Source organism: Sebastes umbrosus, chromosome 9 (genome assembly GCF_015220745.1).
Source record: "Sebastes umbrosus isolate fSebUmb1 chromosome 9, fSebUmb1.pri, whole genome shotgun sequence".
Taxonomy (NCBI): domain Eukaryota; kingdom Metazoa; phylum Chordata; class Actinopteri; order Perciformes; family Sebastidae; genus Sebastes; species Sebastes umbrosus.
Window position 1 is genome coordinate 19,644,806 of NC_051277.1, and position 20,013 is coordinate 19,664,818.

The 20,013-nt window shown below is 39.4% G+C and overlaps 1 protein-coding gene across 4 annotated transcripts in view; it reads left to right on the forward strand.

Annotated features, from left to right (window-relative positions):
• fgf13a (fibroblast growth factor 13a) overlaps positions 1 to 20,013 on the forward strand; it is a 124,184-nt gene that overhangs the window by 80,411 nt on the left and 23,760 nt on the right. For 3 of the 4 annotated variants that reach the window (XM_037780001.1, XM_037780000.1, XM_037780003.1), the window contains 2 exons: positions 11,177 to 11,287; positions 19,746 to 19,849. In XM_037780001.1, coding sequence (XP_037635929.1) covers positions 11,177 to 11,287; positions 19,746 to 19,849 — 215 coding nt within the window. Of the gene's footprint in view, positions 1 to 6,829; positions 7,687 to 11,176; positions 11,288 to 19,745; positions 19,850 to 20,013 lie in introns of those variants that run through there. The other variant, XM_037780002.1, reaches the window with a different exon arrangement.

Below are 20,013 nucleotides of genomic sequence, written 5' to 3' on the forward strand. Positions count from 1 at the left end.
CAAATATAGCTACAGTACACTTTTGTCTCGCAAAAAGACAAAAGAGGACCAGAGCTATATTTGCTTCAGAGACTTCTGAATACAAATGATACTGAAGAAATAAGAATAAAACAAATGATTTATTCTATTTTTGTTCTAACACCTTGTCTATTTAAAACATAAAACGTCTCTCTCCTGTACTTATCTCTCCACTTCCACTTGTGCCATTGTGTGCTATTTTGTATTTTTCCTCCTCCGTCACTGCTTGGCTGCTGCTAAGAAAAGCACTGAGAGTGTGACAGACATTATCAGGCCTATACACATTTGCACTTTCTTTAGTGTCATCTTAGGTGTTTGATTAGTGTCGCTGCTGTACAAAGCAGCCCGACTCTCATCACCTCTTCCTGTCCTCCTAACTGTCAGAGATAAACCCAGCCATCCTCCTGAAGGGCCACACTGTCTGCTTGAGTGATGGCCCAGGTTTATCAGGAGTGGGATGACTGAAGCGAAACCTGGGATCTGCTTCTGGTAGCGGTGAGATCTGTCTGTCTGTGTTTGCTCATGGCGGGATTAGAGGTATCGGATGGAAGCAGGCAGTGACTGTATGTATGCTGCAGTGTAAACAGAAGTGCCTTAATATCACTTTAGGCCCTGGGGCTATGGACAGTTTAGAGGCCCTTCCCTCCCTTCACAATATGCCACTATGGCCAGATTAATCAGAACCCTTCGTCAATGGACAGCGACCAACAGTAAATGGAGTCCTAATGTCCTCCTAATCAGTTAACAGTAGGAATGCAGCGATGCTGATATCAGGCCGATACGGATTCAAATAGCTGGATCGGGTATCCGTCACAATAGGGCCGATCTATTCAATTCAATTCTATATGTATATACTAAATACATTATATTCTTGAATTTTAATTCCTGTTTAAAGCTGCAGTGAGTAGAAATGGAGCAAATATGATTTTAAAAAGTTATTTTTATAAAACGGTCACTATATCCTGACAGTAGTGCATGAGACAGATAATCTGAAAAAAATAACTTTTACAAAACTATTGTCTTAAACCTTCAGAAGTGCTTTTTCCTGCTAAGTGTAAGTAAGTAGGCCACAATCTTATCATTCATATCATTTTTGTCTAAGTTGTTTTCCTGAATTGTCTTCCAGCTTTTAGGTGGTTAAAACATGTGGGTCTTTTTCAGTGTATGTTTGCCAATATGGAGCAGCCTAATAGATAAGTGAGGGAGTAAAATACAATGTCCCCTGAACCGCACGCTGTCGTAGTCTTGCTTGATGGATGTGTAGTGCTGTCCATGGTGCTGATCGTACAACAGTCGCAATGTCACTGTTTTATTGATTTTGTTTTGCACTAATAACTGATTTAGGCCTCGGACTGTTTGTGTATGAACTGTAAAGTTTAATAGAGGGGTGAGACTACATGAGTTTAGCATGCCATTCATATAAATAATAAGCTGCACTACAGTGTCACAATTAATTCATATCAACTGTCATCATTAAAATATACAGTAAATTTCATTTCATGGTAGTCTTTTAACATATAAACCTACATAATATTGAACTATTCAATATGAATGTGTTGTTGCGGGACTGACTGTGCTGATCATCATAGCTATACACAAGAAACCTCTGACTTCCTAGCCCAATATTGTTCATTGGCAGCGGTGGTGCAAATATATAATATCAACATTTTATAATAGGGCTGTCCCAGACCAAAGAAATTCTTAGTCAATTAACACTCATATAATTTTGTCGATTAATGGACTAGTTGATTTAATCGACAGATCTGTAAAACTGAGTTTCTCAAAAAAGAATCACACAAAAGTATCACTTTAAATCTTGTGTTTACCAGAGATGTGCTCATAAGTTTCTTAGAAATAAGTCCTTCAGCATGAAAAAAGCATAAAAAATGACTAATCGTCCAAAGGAATCTTAGTAGACTCCGACCAAAACAACCTGTTAGTCGACTAAGAGGGGGCAGCCCTAATTTATAGATTATATAATAACTCCAGACTTTATACCTATGACATCACACGTTTGAGACTCACTTCTCTGGTTTCTGGCCCTTTAACTAAAAGCACAAAATTTAACTAGACAAACTACTTATTTATGTTATGTATGTGGAAGATCTACAGCTCTACCGAGACTGTGTTCTGTCTAGATAAATTTATTTTCCATTGGAAAGGGACGCTTCCTGTGAGCTCAAGACACAGATGGAAGGAAATGATTGTGTAGTATTGATTCTTGGCTGAACCAACTAATGGTGTTTATTACATTACAACATCATTAACTATGTTAAGGTTATTACTGGCTAAAGGAAAGGAAAACATTAAATCATGCTTCACAAAGAGGATCATTTATGTTTTGTTTATTCTGAGACTGCTTTCTTAACAATGAAAATGTTTCATTGTGCATAGCTTGAGGTGAGATAGCTTTGGTTTCTCTTGGTTTTAGGAAAGCTGTTGTGACTTTGTAAGCATTCTTACTTCAAATCACAGTAAAGATTATCCCTACGGATATGATTGCTACTATATATATATATATATATATATATATATATATTAAGTTACCAGCTGCTCTTGAGATAATGATTGAAACAACCTTGAAACATCTTTTCTTAGACTGTGTGGGGTTAAAGCTCACATTCCCTCCATGCCATTATGGAGAACACCAATGACAGTAAACAGGAAAACAAATGATTTTATCTTTACGGTATGCCTCGTGTTATTTAAGCCACATCCCTTATAAATCAATATATTGGTATTGACCCGTGAATTATTTATAGTCCTATCTAGTTTCAGTACGTAATCATAAAAATGGCATTCTTCCTCATGGCTGAGTGAAATATTTATTTATTTTCGCAGAGGTGACTTCATTGATTTGCTGTTTAAACTATGTTGCAGAGAGGTATTTGCAATCGTAAATATATTCTAATCTATAATAATTCCACACTGCTTTAAATTCCAGCCTTAAATACTATCCGTGTGTGCTGCTGCTCAGTATTACTTTGTGAATTGTAAGTTGGTCTGTAATCTGAACAGCAAAAACAGAGACTGTGGTTTTGCATATGGTCATTTAAAGACAAATCCTGGAACTACTCCCTCGGTAGTGGTGATTTTTACAGGGATATGAGGACATTTTCTGATTGAAATACATTTACATGTTACATGTTACAGTTATGTTTGATCAAAGAGTCAGCCACTAATTTAATGTGAATAGACCAATTTAAAAAAAATGGTCATTAAATCATTAATTTAAGTCCTGTTGCTCTGCGTAGAGGCAGCTGATTAGACCGTTGTCAGGCTATTAAATAGGCGTTATCAGTCGCTATAAGCACCTTATATGTGGGTCAATAGGGGCCTACTACACTCACTAGTAGGTTTTATCATCTATTCACATGGTAGATCACTGAAAGAAGGTATAAAATAACACAACAGCGAGGGCCTACTACACTCACTAGTAGCTTTTATCATATATTCACATGATAGATCACTGAAAGAAGGTATGAAAGAACACAACAGCGACCTCTAGCGACCGTAGTAATTATGACATGACCAGTTGCGGAAGTCAGGCACTGTAGTATAGACAGTGTGAAACTCCATAAGGGGTGGAGGTCGGGGACAATGGATGGGACACAAAATACAGGGTTTTCACCCAGGAGACTGGAGTTTGCATCCTGTGTGAAACCAACAATGTGTTGTTGTCTTTGTGTTCGTAGTTATTTTAACCCAAAACACAATGTTTTCCCCTAAATTTATCTAAGTGTTTTTATTGCCTAAATCTAAAGAAGTCTTTTAGTTTGTTTTCAAAACGTTTCATTCAGTTTTACATGTGTGAACGTGTTGCTTTTAAGTTTCACTTTCACAATGTAGTAGACATAGCAGGCCCCTAATGAACCACATCTATGACGCTTATAGTGACTGATAATGCTTATTAATGGCCTGATAACAGTTGAATCGGCTGGTAGAGAGGTACATGTCAAACAAATGACTTGAGTTTGTTTTTAGGTGGATTTCCCCTTTAGGGTGGATCTGCTGCTCTTGATAGCCTGTCCACTAGCTCCATCGAGTGTTCAAAGTTGTGCACAGTCACCAGAGCCCACTAAACCTCACAAGTACCTACTGTAAGAGCTCAATATATCTCATAGCTCATTGTTTAGTATTACATACAGTGAGTGCATCAATAAATCTGCTTTCACTTCTGTAATCACGTCTATAAAAGAGATACTCTGCATGTAATTACCTGCCTTACATTCAAGATTCAAGATGTTTATTGTCTTGCCGCTTATACAAGTACAATCGTGTGAAATGCAATTGAAAATAATAATTTATATTACAATTATAAAAGGAAATAGTAAGAACATATACATATCAGGAAGTATGAATGTACATATATAAGAAATACTTTGTACAAGGCATATTAAGAACATATACAGTATAAGATATATGATTGAGGTACTTTTTATGTGAGAAGGTGTTTTATGAATTATCTTTTTAAAAGTCTGATGGCCTGAGGTAAAAAACTGGACTGATACATGGACAACTGGACATAACTGGACTAAATAGAGCTGTACACACTTCATGTATTGTATTGATAGTAATTTATGATGCTGATAAAATGCCATATTTGGTCAATCTCAGTATTAGCTGGGCGATTTGTAAAAAAAACAACAACAAGGAGAAAGAGAATAGTCTTTGTGAAAACACTTTGCCTAATGCATGTTGTCTCAGTTGATTGTACATCGATATTTTTCTTTTCAGTCCAAAGTGGACAGGCCTGTATAACCAGTTTAGTCAACGCATTATCGGATCATTTTACATTTTTTTTTGTAACATGAGAGCAAAGTCTTCCCAGCCCCAAGAAGGAAGTCCAAACCCAGCCTGTGTTTTCAATCACTTTTCTCCAATCCGCAGTACCACACGCCCATGTGTTGTGCCGGATCAACAAGACCTCTAAATGAATGTTTAATGAGCGTTTTTAAGAGTCATTATGGCATGTCGCTAATGTCCTGTAATGATCTTCCTGTTGATGGCCACGCCTCGATGCTTTCTCCTCCACTGCGCCTCTTGACAGTTGTCTGACTATGGTTTGAACTTTGCTGGATGTAGACTATACTCGCCTTCACTTCATCACACAACCACTGCAAGTACCAGAGTCAGCAGCTTTGACTTCGCTGGAGATGATTATGACTTTCCCATTGAGAAAATCCGTTTCAGGTAGGCTGCTGGGGTTGATTATGAATTTTTCTTTTCTTTTTTACTTCAAATTATGTTTGTTAAGTGTTATTGAGACAAAGCTTCCCAAGTTATGTTTAGTGATGTTATAGTGGTGTTTATTCTATTGATAATAATGTTATTGGTGCTGCGCTGTAGGAGCTGTCCGTGGTGCTGAAGTGGAGCTGCGTTTAGTGATAAACACTTTGGAGACTTTATATATCTGCACTGTTTGGTCAGAGCTTTTGTGTTTATTCTAAACAGTTTTGTAGGAGGTTTATATATTTTTGTTAGTTTATTTATTTGTTTACTTCTATTTCGCCAGATTTCAGACTAAGCGACGCCTCATGTTTAAATCAACGCAACAAAAAAAACATAATCGGGTGGTGTCTATTATTAAATCAGAGGAAATGAATAAAACGTGTAGGACAGTTTGGGTTGAGGACTGTAGATGGCACCATTGGTTAGGCTGTTATAGGACTGAGGGGAAAGAAAGGGAGAGATGAGGGGTGGAAACGACACAGACATCAGTTTCAGGACTTTGACTCTGGAGTTTATAAAACAGCTTTCTCTTTTCAGGAGGCGTTTTCATGATATAAATTTACCAGTAGTAGCCCATTAAAATAATTTTTTTTTTTATATGAAGATAGAAGTCTTAGAAGGTGGAATGGCATCAGATTTCTTTGTAGTGAAATAATTAATATGAATTATATGGAGATGTGCTTGATATTCTGTTATTTCATCCCACTAAAAATCACTGCTTTATTCATCTGGCATTAACATCACTGCTGACCTATATCTGCTGTTTTATCCCTCGCAGTTATCTGCACGCTAAAGCGGGCAGTTGCATCAGTTAATAAATAATATTTTCAAATATTATAGTTCATATTTTTTCGTTGGACGCTCGCCCTCACACAAGTCAGAAAAAAATATTTAAAACAATGTATCACCGAGCTGCATCAGTAGTTTTTTACTTTTATTCCCCTGACTTTCTGTCCACTTTGTGTCTAATGAAATATCTTAAATCTGTGGTGTCCACTCCTCCCTCTCTTCTCCTTTCTGTCACACACGCACACGCACACACGCACACACTCACATCAAACCCCCGAGCATCAACACAGAAACAGTTTACTGTGGACATAAATGCACTTTTCTCTGCTGCTAAAATTGCAAATTGGGTGTATGACTGAAAATTGTATGAAATGAGTCTGAAACGTTTCCTGATTTTATTCTTTTATTGTTATTTTTAGGTATGTTAATTTGAATACTTATTTATTCTATCCTTTTTAATGCACTGACGGGAGCTGGTAGAAACAATATTTCGTTTCCTTCTGTGTATGCAAATACTCAGTGAAATGACAATAAAGTGAATGTTGAATCTCCCCGCCCCCCCTTCGCCATCTATACGCCCCTCTCTCTTGATCTGCAACATGAATGATCCCATATAACGTCCTATATGGAGATGTTCCTAACTGTGCACACCGACTGGGTCTGTATGCCTCCTCACTAGTTAGACTCGCTGTCCTCTCCCTCCTCCTCTTCCTCCTCCCCGCTGCTGCTCATCCTCCATGCAGGTTGTCGGTGGGATGCTCAGCTGAGTCTGCGCTTTGCACTGCGCTCGGATAGATGCTGCTGCATCCACCATGAAACAAATGGATTCTCTATAGTGACTCGTTCACATCCTCTGCGTTGGCTTTTCTTAAAAACTCGGTGTGAAGTCTGTGTGACAGCAGCCGCAGCTTCTTCAGAGAGGGATTAGAGAGCAACACACACACTCCTGGTGTCTGCAAACAGGTGTTTCCATCCTTTTTGGCTGCTGCGCGTTGAGGTTCATTCACGACTCTGTGCCTCTCAGAACACCATGTGCGCGACCATGTAGTGGGATGATGCAAACCTGCTTGCAGAGGCTGGCTTTGTGCGTGTTTGTTGTGATGCAGAGAGCATGATAGAGTTGGAGGAACATGCGGAGTGCTGTGGTGAAAGTCTTTGTGCAGCGGGGGTTTTATTTTTGGTTAAGTTGCACTTTTTTCTCGGAGATGCAAAGGACAGTTCCTGAATGACGCCCGAAATCATGACAAAATGATTCACTCGGACATTATCTAACTGGCTTTTACGCACCACTGGGACTATTTCACTGTCTACTCTTCATTCGCCACTTTGCAAAACATCTTTATTTGCAGAATCGTTGCAGTTTTGTTACCACTGCGTCTGGACGTTTTAACACTTTCTGGGTGATTTGTTGTTAACGCTTCTTCGGAAGTTGTTCCCAGCGCGCAGCCAAACTGGCCATGGCTGCAGCGATCGCCAGCTCCCTCATAAGGCAGAAAAGGCAAGCGAGGGAGCGGGAGAAGACTAATACCCACAGATGCGTTAGCAGCCCCACTAAAGCCAAGGGAACCTGTGAAAAGCCCAGTCGGCTGAACGTTTTCTCCAGGGTCAAACTCTTTGGCTCCAAGAAGAGGCGAAGGAGACGACCAGGTCTGTGTTGTGTGCAATTTCATCAGGATCACTAACTCTCCACCTATTAGTAGGGTGCCATTATATTTCATCTAAAACAACACAGAATATACTGCTCCATTTCTATGCAAAAAAACAAACAGATTAACGACTTTGCCAAAGTTGGTGTGAGGATGAGGATGTGCTCCTTTGTGAAGTTTGTCCACAGAGAAGTCACCTTTGAGCATCTCAAACTGCTGAGGGATAGATTATTAAACTTCATCCCTCACCGTCCACTTATCCAGGCCACACTGGACAAGTTATACAAGAGTGCTTATTAAGTCGATTTTGGAAAATCACTGTCACTTACTGCTCCATTGTGCACTGGATAATCAGTTCATCATTAAACAATTCGGTATTATCAGTCTCCAAAAATGGATTAGCACTATTAATACATGGTGCCCCTTTGGTAGACTATATAACTTAAATGTAAGAGCAGTTCACCCACAGATTTAAATAACTCAACTTTTATTTTCAATTTTAAGCAGAACACAATTAGCTCAAAAGTTATATTTCCTCATGTACTGCATGGGCCAAGTTCTCTGTCGCAGAACTGGAAAAATACTCAGCAGATAATAAGAAATAAGTGGTACCTGATTGTCAGAATGAAAATGTTCATACTTATACACTTATAATAATAGTAAGGGCATGTGAGTCACGGTCCAGGCTGGCTCTTAAAGCACTCGTATTATTGCAGTGACAGAAGTGTGTCTCTGTAGCTTAAAGCACCTGCTCCCTTCCAAGATCCAGTGCACAAGTGACCACGGCTGCATATCGGATCTTATCACAGATCAGGCCCAAAGCTCACCTATTGTCAACTTGTGTCAGTTTCGATCAGGGTTGGAAATGAACTTTGTTGTCCACCGGTCCCTGTGGCTGGTGGATTCCAAAATCTACCAGCCACTCCATAGATTACCATTGTGTGTTTTTGGCTGGTGACCGAAGCAAAATCTAGCAGCCACTTGCATATTTTACCAGCATTTGGCTGGTGGTTGGTGTTAATTTCCAACCCTGATGAGGACGATGAGGATTTAGCTCTGTTGTTTTCTCACAAACTTTACTTCATCCATTTCCAAGCTGTTTTGTAACTCCCTATATACCTGGAGGCTAGGGCTCATTTTTAAACAACAACTATCCTACAGTTTTTACACCCCTCTCTCTTCCAATTTCCATTTCTATCCTGTGGAGGAAGCATTGAGTGCCAGGAGGAAGGCGTTGTCTGTGTATGTAGTTTGGTGCATTGTCTGGTAATGCAGTGTGCACGTCGTCATGTTCCTCTGTATATACAGCACATGCTGACATATGTATACTTCTCAGTGTAAAGTTAGGTGTCCTACTGAAAAGTACAAAGTTTCACAACAAACCCATTACAACATAAAGCTTCTCTGCGGCAAAAGTAACCCGAGTAAGGCTAGAAAAGTCAGATTTGAAAGGTAAGTGAGATGAAAGGATACGTAGATGAAAGGTGTGGTAAACCACAGTAAAGGACACTCCACCAGGGACAGTAACCAGGGAATGGAGAGCACTTAGCTCTTATCAGACATTACACTGATGGAACACAGACAGGCTGCCCAGCCACTTCAAAACTAAATGGTCTGCCACTTCAAACTATTCTCTTTTAGACTTATTGGGCCTCGTTTTATATGTTGCTGCACATAATAGTGTGGCTATAAAATTATTTTCATTGCTCTATATTCTATTTCATCCTTGTTGTAAATCCCCTAGAGTAACAGATATTTGAAAACTCCTTCACTATTTCAAAAATATGTTGAAATGTTGAGCACTATGTTTTTTTACATGTTCCATCGTTTGCACGTAAATGTCAATGTACTTTAATTTTAAATTCAATTTTCTCAATTTCTAGTATGTACTTAATATCATAGATTTTATATAAGTTTAGATTATATTTAGATTTTGTTTATCTGCACATAGGGCTGGGCAATATGAACAAAATATTATATCTCAATAAAGGTAATTTCAAATCTCGATAAGGATATATATCACGCCGTAGCATGTTTTCTGGTCGTTCAATCAATAAATAGTCTGTATGAAATAGACACATGGTAAAGCCTATTTTTGTATACTCTTGTGTGAATTTAATACAGGTAGGTACAAATGAAAAGTACTATGATTATTTGCTTATTTTATTAAGAACTTCAGTGCAAAATGAACATAAGTTTCAAGTGAAACTATTGAGCAAAAAATAAATAAATATTTCCAGCTATACACTGACTATGTTTACATGCATGCACACAGATACCGAGTAATCCGATCTGAGTTTGATAACATTTTCTGAGAAAATTGAGTTAGTATATTTATTATCAATTTAGACAACATAATAGTGTACCATAATATCTCTATATATGATTTTATAACGATACGATTCCATGGAGACTTTAAATTATCATATTGAGTTATCACCCAGCCCTAACCGCACATATCTCAACCGAGTTATTAGGATTTTCTGGAAACCAAGTCAGTTTTTTGGAAATATTTTCTCTCTAAAATTCAACCTCTATTGGACATTTCACATGCACAAAGTGACGGGAAGCATGGAGAAAAAAAGAGGGGCTGAGGTGAAATGTCCTCAGCCATGAGGAGCCACCACACGCCCCCCCAAAGCCATTTTTAAATCCGATATTGTTTGCTCTCCTCCATCTCTGGTCTTACTTCTCTGCTGTCGAGCCATAGGGGCTGCCTTTTTAGTCACCTCTGTTCCGCTGTACAGAAAAGACACAAACAGGTTTCATGGATTGTGGACACAGCAACATTGATCAAACTGTACTGTAATTCTTACCATTTTGCCAATTAAATATAATTAACATAAATGTCTGTGTCTGATCTTACAGCTCAATAAAGCATAGATGTAATTTAAATTGTTTCAATTCATCAGACTTGTTGCTATGCTGCTGAAATACCACCCGGACAATACAAGTGAAATGGTCCTTGTAAAGTGGCTATAGGATCAGGGGGATATCAGCTAGCTCAGAGCCTTCATCAGTCCTGTGGTTTCATAAAGTGGCAACCACCACGACTGAGTGGTCGAGCCAATGTGAAAGTATCTGCAGCTCCTCTAATGGCTGCGACATTCTGCCTCACGAACTATCAAATAACACAAGATTCCCATGAAAATGTCTCGACTTATTTTCCACAAGGAGGCCAGATCTTAATAGTTGAATCAGCTTCTTCTGACATGTTTTTGGTGGTGATCGTGTTTGCTTGATTGATGAGGTGTATCAGCCTATCACAGTCAGCTATCATACAGTAATTGCTCCTTTTTGTCCCACCTCGGCTCCACTCAGCCTCACTACCCTTTGACTAAACTGGCAGCAAGCAATAAACCGAAACTGAAGCTTCAAAATGTCCCTTTAGAAGGCTACGGGTGACATCTCATTGCTACGTTCATGTGTTTCTACAGTCTGTGGTTTCATTCTCGTGTCTTCCTGTCTCTGTGTTCCCTCTGCTTCCACAGAGCCCCAGCTAAAGGGGATTGTGACAAAGCTGTACAGTCGACAAGGATTCCACCTGCAGCTGCAGGCGGATGGAACCATTGATGGGACGAAGGAGGAGGACAATGGTTACAGTAAGTTTCGCTCTAATGTTTTGTTCATCTAATTTCCATTGGCATGCTGTACTGTTGGTCAGGGGGAACATTTCCCTTTGCACTTGTACTAGAGTCAGGACTGCATTAATTATAAACTGTACCATTTAACGCAGGCTGTTCTCATACAAATTACAGTGCATTAGTTTTCGTAGGTATAACTACCAACGATGTATATATATCCAACAAAATTAATTTGTATGTAATTCACATAATCATGAACCAGTAAGTAATAAAGAGCGATAAATGCTGCGTAGGGAGGAGATCGGGGTGGATGGGTAGGTCAAAAAACACAGAACCTTTGCCCAGGAGACTGCTGTTCATGTCCCATGTGTAACCAGAAGTCAACATTGATTTATTTGTCAGGTAACTTCCGTATTTAAGTTACACCACTTCCGGAGTTATTTTAACCCAAACCACGATCTTTTCCTAAACCTAACTAAGTTGTTTTGTTGCCTAAACCTAACCAAGCCGACCGTTTCCCAAAGCTAAGTGGTTTTGTTTCCTAAATCTAACCAAGTTGGTCTTTTCCTAAATCTCTCAAAGTGCTTTTGTTGCCTAAACCTAACCAAGTTGCCCTTTTCCCAAAGCTAAGTGATTTTGTTTACTAAACCTAACTGATCTTTTCCTAAACCTAAGTAGTTTTGTTGCCTAAACCTAACCAAGTTGTATGAAGACAGAAGTTAATTTTGAAAAGACTGTATGTAACAAGCGGAAATTGGCATGTGCGTCACGTGTTGCAGCACATTTATAGGAAAACGCACCAAAAATGAGGAATCATTTTTCATATCATACGAACCAATGTATGAGGATACGTTGTTTAACAGAGTATCAACATTACACACAAACACCTGGGATGAGTTTAAGAGAGAGAATGTAGCTTTGCATTTCTTAGCATTATAAATGCTGAAATCTTCATCTGAATTGCTGAATTTTAGTTTTGAACAGCATTCAAACTGTTCGAATAAACAGTGTTGGTTCATAGTACAGAGAAAAACACTAGCTTTTTCTTTGCCAGTGTATTTAAGCGCTGCAGTACTGAGTAGTGGTTGATTTTATCTAATCAAAGTCATGGCAACCGGAACACTGATGATGATGATTGGCTTTTTACTCTCCTACACACTGCCTATTCTTGTCTTATACTATGTGTTGATGCATCCCCATCACTGCTATTACACCCACCGGCTCTTTGTTTTTCCAATAGACAGATTAAAGAGGAGATCAATGGAAGAGTAACGGCTCAGACACTTGTCTGGTAACAATACAGCAGAAATAGACCACCTTATAATTAGACAGCGCCATGAACACGACATGCTTTTGAAGATTAGAACAGCATACAGCGGTTAGTGACCTGATGTGAAATCCACTTTGGCCCATATAACCAGAACAATAATGTTGAGAGGAAGATCTGCATGGCACTCTGAAACAGCTTTGATGTAATACTTACAGTGTAATCCCGACACTAAGCGGATGTAAACACTTCTGGAGCTTCTGAATTAGCACCCCTATATTCAATTACTCCCCTGGTGGAGATGCCGTGCGTATCTTACATAGTTACAGCAGCTCTGTGGCTGTGGGATGTCGTCTAAGCAGAACAACACCTTGGAATTTGTTTCCTAAATAAAATTATAAAAAGTTAAATACTCCAAAAAGCAGACTATGCGAGTAGAAATGAAGATAATGAAATGACAACATCTTACACACACAATATTATACTTCACGTGCCGGCCGCCCCGCCCATCTCGTCTGCATGGACTCACTTTTCTGTTGACTTACATAACAACTGGTCCGCATTGGCACTAAAATAGTTTTTGAAGAGAAAATTAAAGAGTGCTGCTGAACAGGAAAAAGGAGAAAGAGTGAAGCTCTTTGCACTGCTCCAAAAATAGCGTTAGGCGCTGGGTGCGCTTGTCTCCATGGTGACGGAGAGCGCAGTCCTCTTGGAGCTACTGGTGTCTTGTGATGGTGGGAGAGGACCTACTCAAATACACACACACACATACACACTCACACAAAGACAAGGATTTGATCTTTGCTACCGTAGCTTGCTGAGAAGACAGCCTTGGCCATTTGGCTGTGGTCATAAAGAAGTTTGATGTTTCTGTGACATTTTCATTAGAAAGGTGAACAATGTCAGAAATAACAAATCCAAGTCTCATAAATCCCAGTAATTTCTCTCCCATTTTATACAATTTCAATCATTTTCTGGTGTTGCATCACAACTGAGCAAACCCACTGGGAGAAAAAAAAATAAAAAGAGAGAACTGGAGGGCAACTCCGTGTCCTAGATATTATGCTTTCAACCCTCATCTTTGTAAATAGACAAAGTTCAGATTTGAAAGATTGTTAAAATGCCCAATTTTCCAATTTGTTGTCAACAAGATAGGACACACTGGATCCCAGAATCAGGCAAATGAATTCTAAGTCTTCTGAAGTGTAACTCACATCAGATAAGTGCCAATTTAATTGCAGCCGACAATTTTTTGTTACAGTTTCCAAGCTTGACTCCTGTCATAAAATGTTCCTATATCTTTAATGACATTTCCCTAACAGTGAACACATTTCTGTGTTGTTACTGTAATCCTCAGTAATGAACCAACCCAATATGAAGCCAAAGCGTATAACAGACTCGCCTGTCCACCAGAGGATAGCGTGTCAGTGTCATGTTTTGCCTCGCCGAAGTGTGAATATTACACTTATGTATGAAGGTGCAGTAGTCTACCAGCAGGGGGCAACAAAACCACTTAGGTTTAGGAAAAACCTCATGGTTGGGCTTAAAATAAGTACGTAAACTAAGCAAAATATGTACGGAAACAACGTAACATAAGTACGGAAAACGCATCATAGGGTTTACTAAAAAACACGTCACAAATGTTAATAAAGTAACTTACAAAACACCAGTCTTGATCACCGGCCTCCTGGTTGAAAGTCCTGTGTTTGTTGGATCCATCCACATCCCTTCCCGCCCGCCATAAGCAGTCTTTCTCACTTTTTATTCTACGTCACTAACGCAAGAACGCCGTTCTTATTACACACTTTTGCCTTGCGCATTATCGTGTCATTCACACGCCTTTTAGTGCAACCGGGCTGAATTGAACGACTAATGTCCCTTTTGAGCTTCCTGCGCATACAATAGTCTAAAAACTGTGCCATCCTTAATGCAACGGCACTATACTCACTAATGCAATCAAATCAAGTTGTTGCTGCTGAATACAAGTCATACATTATTTAATAAAGCCTTGCAGTTTTTCTTAAGTAACATGATTTGCCCCAACCAAAGAGCCACTGTAAATAGACCACAGAAGTTCCATGTAATGTTGTCACAACAACTTACTTTTTAGCTGTGGTTCTGTCATATTTAGGCTACTGTAAATATTTAAAATGTGACTAGCGGTTGCTTGAAAACTTCAGGTTTGCTGTCGAACCGAATTGGTCATGACTCCTATGCTGTTAGTGGGTGGAACTTCGGCACAGAGACAGCCCGCAAGCAGTCGTGGAAACTTTCCCTCAGGCCTCTTCGCCCTTCTTATTCTATGAGCCTCTCCGCACTAGGGAAGGTCTGTGAGTGGGTGGTGCCCCTGTCATCCTCTTCAGTGTGCTCAGGTGTTTTCTAGGAGCCAGGAAGTAATTGAGTTTCCCCTCTTGAACATCTCCATCAGTCCACCGGCTGGTAATCCTTCTGAAATGAAGTGGACTGCGGATGTGTATACGAAGGGAGGAAAACTAAATTATACAATTATAAAGACAAGTACCGCTCAGGTAGAAAGATGTTTCAGGAGAGGAAGAGATAAATGATCAAATCTAACTACAAGAATAAAAGGATACAAAATGTATTTACACAGATCCAAATGTGTTTAATTTATGCCTGATCAAGTCTGTAGATCTTGTCGTTTTGGCATACAGTAGGTAGTGTTTTCATAAGAAATCTCTCCTCACTACTAACATCGCCTCCAGCTCCATACACAGCATAGCTAAGATGGATCAATCAAACAATGGTTGTGGAGAAAGTTTGCGGATAGTGCCATCTGTAACCTGTAACCATGAATTTCTGGAAAGAAATTGTTGAGCCTCCGCACTGCAGTACTGAAGACTGCTCCAAAAAAGTAGCAAAAGCTGGAAGGACATTTGTTAAAAAGAATGAAAACTACCAAAGTATTGAATGCTCTTCCACTCTTTCCAATTGTTATTGATTTTATTGAAGTGATTTATTGTGAACTAGTTAAGCAGTTATGTACAGTACATACACTAATTATAGTTTATGTTAGAGCTAAGAGAGGATGCTATTCTTAATGCTGCTCAGGTTTGACCCATCATTGCATCCATGCATTACAAATTTGGCAAGCAGATCTATCATTGGTTTGTCAGCTTAATACAAGCACAAGATTATTGTTCAGTGCACATATACTGCAGGTATCAAGGTTGTAAATAGTACAGTAGGTTCTATCTGTTAGAGATACACATTTTACTGTCAGCATCTGCTGTGCATAGCTGCCAAAGCAGGCATCACCCCAAGAAAAAAAAAATAGATCTGTCATAGAGAGCAGTGCATCTTTCCCTAGCCATCATTTCATTGCTGTACCATTATAGGACTGTCATTAACTATGTACACTAACAAAGTAACTCAACCAAACTGTACCTGAGAATATAATTGAGAATCTAAGATGCATGGAGGACCCTCCACTAGGGCTGCATAATTAACAGAATATTAATTGCGATCACTCTTTAGGCTTCCCACGATTAAATGAACATGATCGACTGCAATATTGACGTTTAAAATAAAAAAAGAAGTTGGGAGTTCTTCAGTGTGAGTGAAGAAGACATAAAGCTGCAATTTGTCAGAACTGCAGGTCAAAAATAAGCCGTGGAGCAACAACCTTAAAACACCTGGAACGACTAACTTAATCAGACACTTATTATATTGTAATTTATTCTCATGATGCTGCTCAGAGTAATCACAGTGACCAGCATGGAGCACATTATGATACGTTCAAGCTCTGCTCAGTAAAAATGACTATTGGGCGATGGTAAATTATAACGCTATCATGATGCGTTCAAATGTAATCTTGTAAAATGTAGTTTTTGGTGAGAAACTTGAATAAATGCAGTTGTTTGAAGGAGATGTGTCTCAGTAAATTAAAATAGATATAAAAGAGGGAATTATGACCTGATTAACTTCCTAACACTACCTCTAAGCAGCTTATAATATATAATTAGAAAGCAAATATTTAAATTAAAATACAATAATTTTATTTCCTAATCATTTGAATTGTGTGTTTTTATGCAAATAACCACTACAGAAGACATTAGGAGTTTTTGATGGTTGGAATGCAGCACAAAAAGGAAGTGAAAGCAGCGCTCTATTTATTTAAATGTGAAATTGCAATAAAATATTTTGTCCCTAAAATCTTTGAATAATCGTGGTAAATAATCGTGATCTCAATATTGATCAAAATAATCATGACTATCATTTTGGCCATAATCATGCAGCCTCACCCTCCAACATGCAGAAAACAACATCAGTATCAGTAAGTAGAAGTCAGGTTCAGGGGGAAATGGACAGGATTTCTGATTATATAATACATAAAAGCAACAAGACAACTCCTGTATACTCTGTTGAGTATTATATCACAGGCTAGACTAAAGCATTATAATGTATGTTTGTGCCCGCCGTTTTGGAAATATTGCTTCTGATCAGCCGAGGCACCGTCCAATATATCCATCATTCTCAAAGTGCTGGAAAATAGACTCAGGGGATCTTTATCTGTCCAAAAGCCTGACATTCTTTTGTTGTTATTGTTGATATACTCTGACCGTTAAATCATTTCAAACGTGTCACTGGGGACATCTGAACAGACAGGAGTGTATGGTGAGAACATGGCATTTGAAGAAACTTAAAACGATAAAGAGACAGAGAGATAGAGGGGAGGGAGGCAGAGAGAAAGACAGAACCACAAAGCGAGGGGTTCTGGGACGTAAACGTCTTTCCACTGAACCAGGAATAAGCTGGCAATGCCTGTTTACTCTACCAAGCAAATATATTATGCATTCCCGTGGCTGTTGTTTACAATGAAAGCTTAGAGAGAAGGAGGTCTGCAGTGTTAAAGCGATAAGGGCAGATGAAATAGCCCATCAAAAAGCCTCTATAGTGCACTTCGCTCAAAGGAGTCTGCAGATAGGGATCTACTAAGTGGTCGACAAGAGGACCTATAGTAAGGGCACGTCACATTCTGACTCACAGCTTAACTGATGTGAGAATGAAGTTTAATTTCTCCTCTTACATCTGGGAACTGGGAACTCCCTGGGAAGTCTCTATTATAATGTGACATTATAATGGGCCGATACCGATGATTAAAATAACAATTTGGCCGATAGCCAATTCCGATACCAATGTTTTTGTTGTTGTTGTTTATTTTGTTTTTGCTGTTATTTATTCCCCTTTTGTGCCAGGGAAACAAAGACATCTTTATTAAAAAACAAATAACTGAGCTGTTTTAAAGTCATTCAGCATTTCATTACACTGTCTTTGAGCACAAATTCAATTATACACATTTGTGAAACAACTTTTAATATAACCTTCTTTCATATGAAAAATAATCTTTTTAAAAAATTTTAATAACTAAAATTGCAAATCGCAAAATTGATGCGACACAACAGATAAAAACATTGGCCAATGCCATCAACGAATGTCATCTTATTTACCGATGGAATTATTACCGAGGAAAGTTTCCCACCGGTTAATAAACTTGTGACAACACTAACACCGGACATTTTACAAGAAAAGAAGACGGTCAATATGTGTAGCGCGCTTACTTTGATCTTTACCGTCGGATGGCGGTGTGTCTGGCCTCTCCGGTAGAGCTTTCGCTGCGGGGCCGCAGGTTTCCACCCGGCGCTGCTGCACCGCGCACACCGACTGTGACCGCTCCATCCTCCTTACGTCATTCATTTACATTATGGTTCCCTTACAGTATTGGGTTTAAATCTGAAATATTGACAAATAGGAACGTTTGCTTTTCGCTTCGACACCAAATCCTCTGCCGTCTCTCGATCTGTCAACTCTCTCTCGTCCCGTGTGTGTGAAATATGACTCCTGCTACTCTGTGCTGAGACTCCTTACGGAGCAGATGCATTCACTTTCAGTTTATAGCGTCCAACTATCCATTGATAACATGGCACTGATACGCCAAAATGAACCAAATGGGTTTTATTTCTGTAAAAAAAGAAAAACGACGCTGGGGCGGTGGGTATGTAATGTAATCGGTGTGTGCCCGACCACCGTGTAACACCGGTAAGACAGACTACCGCGACAAGCCTATCGGATACCAATGTTCGCCAAATAAATCAGTGCATCCCTATTATTGACTGTATTTTGTATTATCAAAAGGGTAAAACTAAAATCCAACAGTGTTGATGGTGGCATCAGTGTCTGGCAGTATGTCCAACAATAGGCAGAACAAAAGGCGAAAGATTTCCTTTTTTTGGATAGAAGCACGACTGCAGACTTTCAGGTGGATGTACATGTGCTTCCCTCTCTTCAGCCCGTGGGTTCCCTGCCAGCATTTTATGAAACACACGCAGACACACTTGTATACCACACAGGCCGACATTAATTAGGTAGAGGTGCAGCTCATTGACCAGCTGGGCTGCCGCCGGCTCTCTCAGCCGCACAACTCAAGTTCAGCCCGCTGGTCAGAGACAGGTCTATATGTGTGTGTGTGTGTGTGTTTGAGCATGAAGCCTACGTACAGAGGTGTGCAGGTGTTTTCTCTCTCTTTTTCCACACTCGTATGTAATGCCGCATCGCAACTGGCCCCTAGCGACTGCTGGTAAATGCTTTGATGGAGAGAGCAGCATCGTCAGATAACAGCTGGCAGCATCATATCACAGATGTACATTTGGCCACAGTTTGCTTTATATATTGTAATTACTTTACACGGCCTATAATTTCAGCTCCTGTGTGTGAATACACTAAATTGTGAGCTGCTTTGTCATTTCAACAATGTCTCTGTTTCTGTCTCTTGTTTCTAATTTGGTTCATTTGCTTTTCGAGACACCCTTGGGAGAGAGCGGCTGAGTCCCTGAGCTTATGTTGTACCTCTATTTGTGGTTTGGTTTTGACAACTCGCGCTTAAGGCTTGCTCTAAAATTTGGATTTCTCTCAGTAGCATTTTGTCCACTTTCTGGCTTGTGATATGAAAACGGAAATGTCAACAGCAGTGTTCATTTTGCCTCTGTCAAGTTTCACTCCATTTCTCACCAAATGACTCAAGTACTGGTACGAAGTGCTATGTATCTCAAGTATCTAACAGAATCATGACAATTTATGGTAGCTGCATAATAGTTATTCATGAAATTATTTTCTTTGAAATGTAATAAGTGTAATGGAGATGAAAGTACACACTTTGTTAATCATTTGTTTCTGTTGTTCGTCTCTTTCCAGCCATGTTCAACCTTATTCCAGTGGGGCTGCGAGTGGTGGCCATCCAGGGGGTGCAGACCAAACTCTATCTGGCTATGAACAGTGACGGCTACCTGTACACATCGGTAAGTGTCTCACTTAATGTATGTGTGAGTGTTTGTATGAATGTATGTGTGTATAAGACTGGGTCCTGGCCTCTATCCTGTTGGCTGACCTTCCAGTCCAGCTGTATGCAGAGACAATGGCAGACATCTGAGTTACTATGGTGACATAAGCGTTTGGAAGAAAC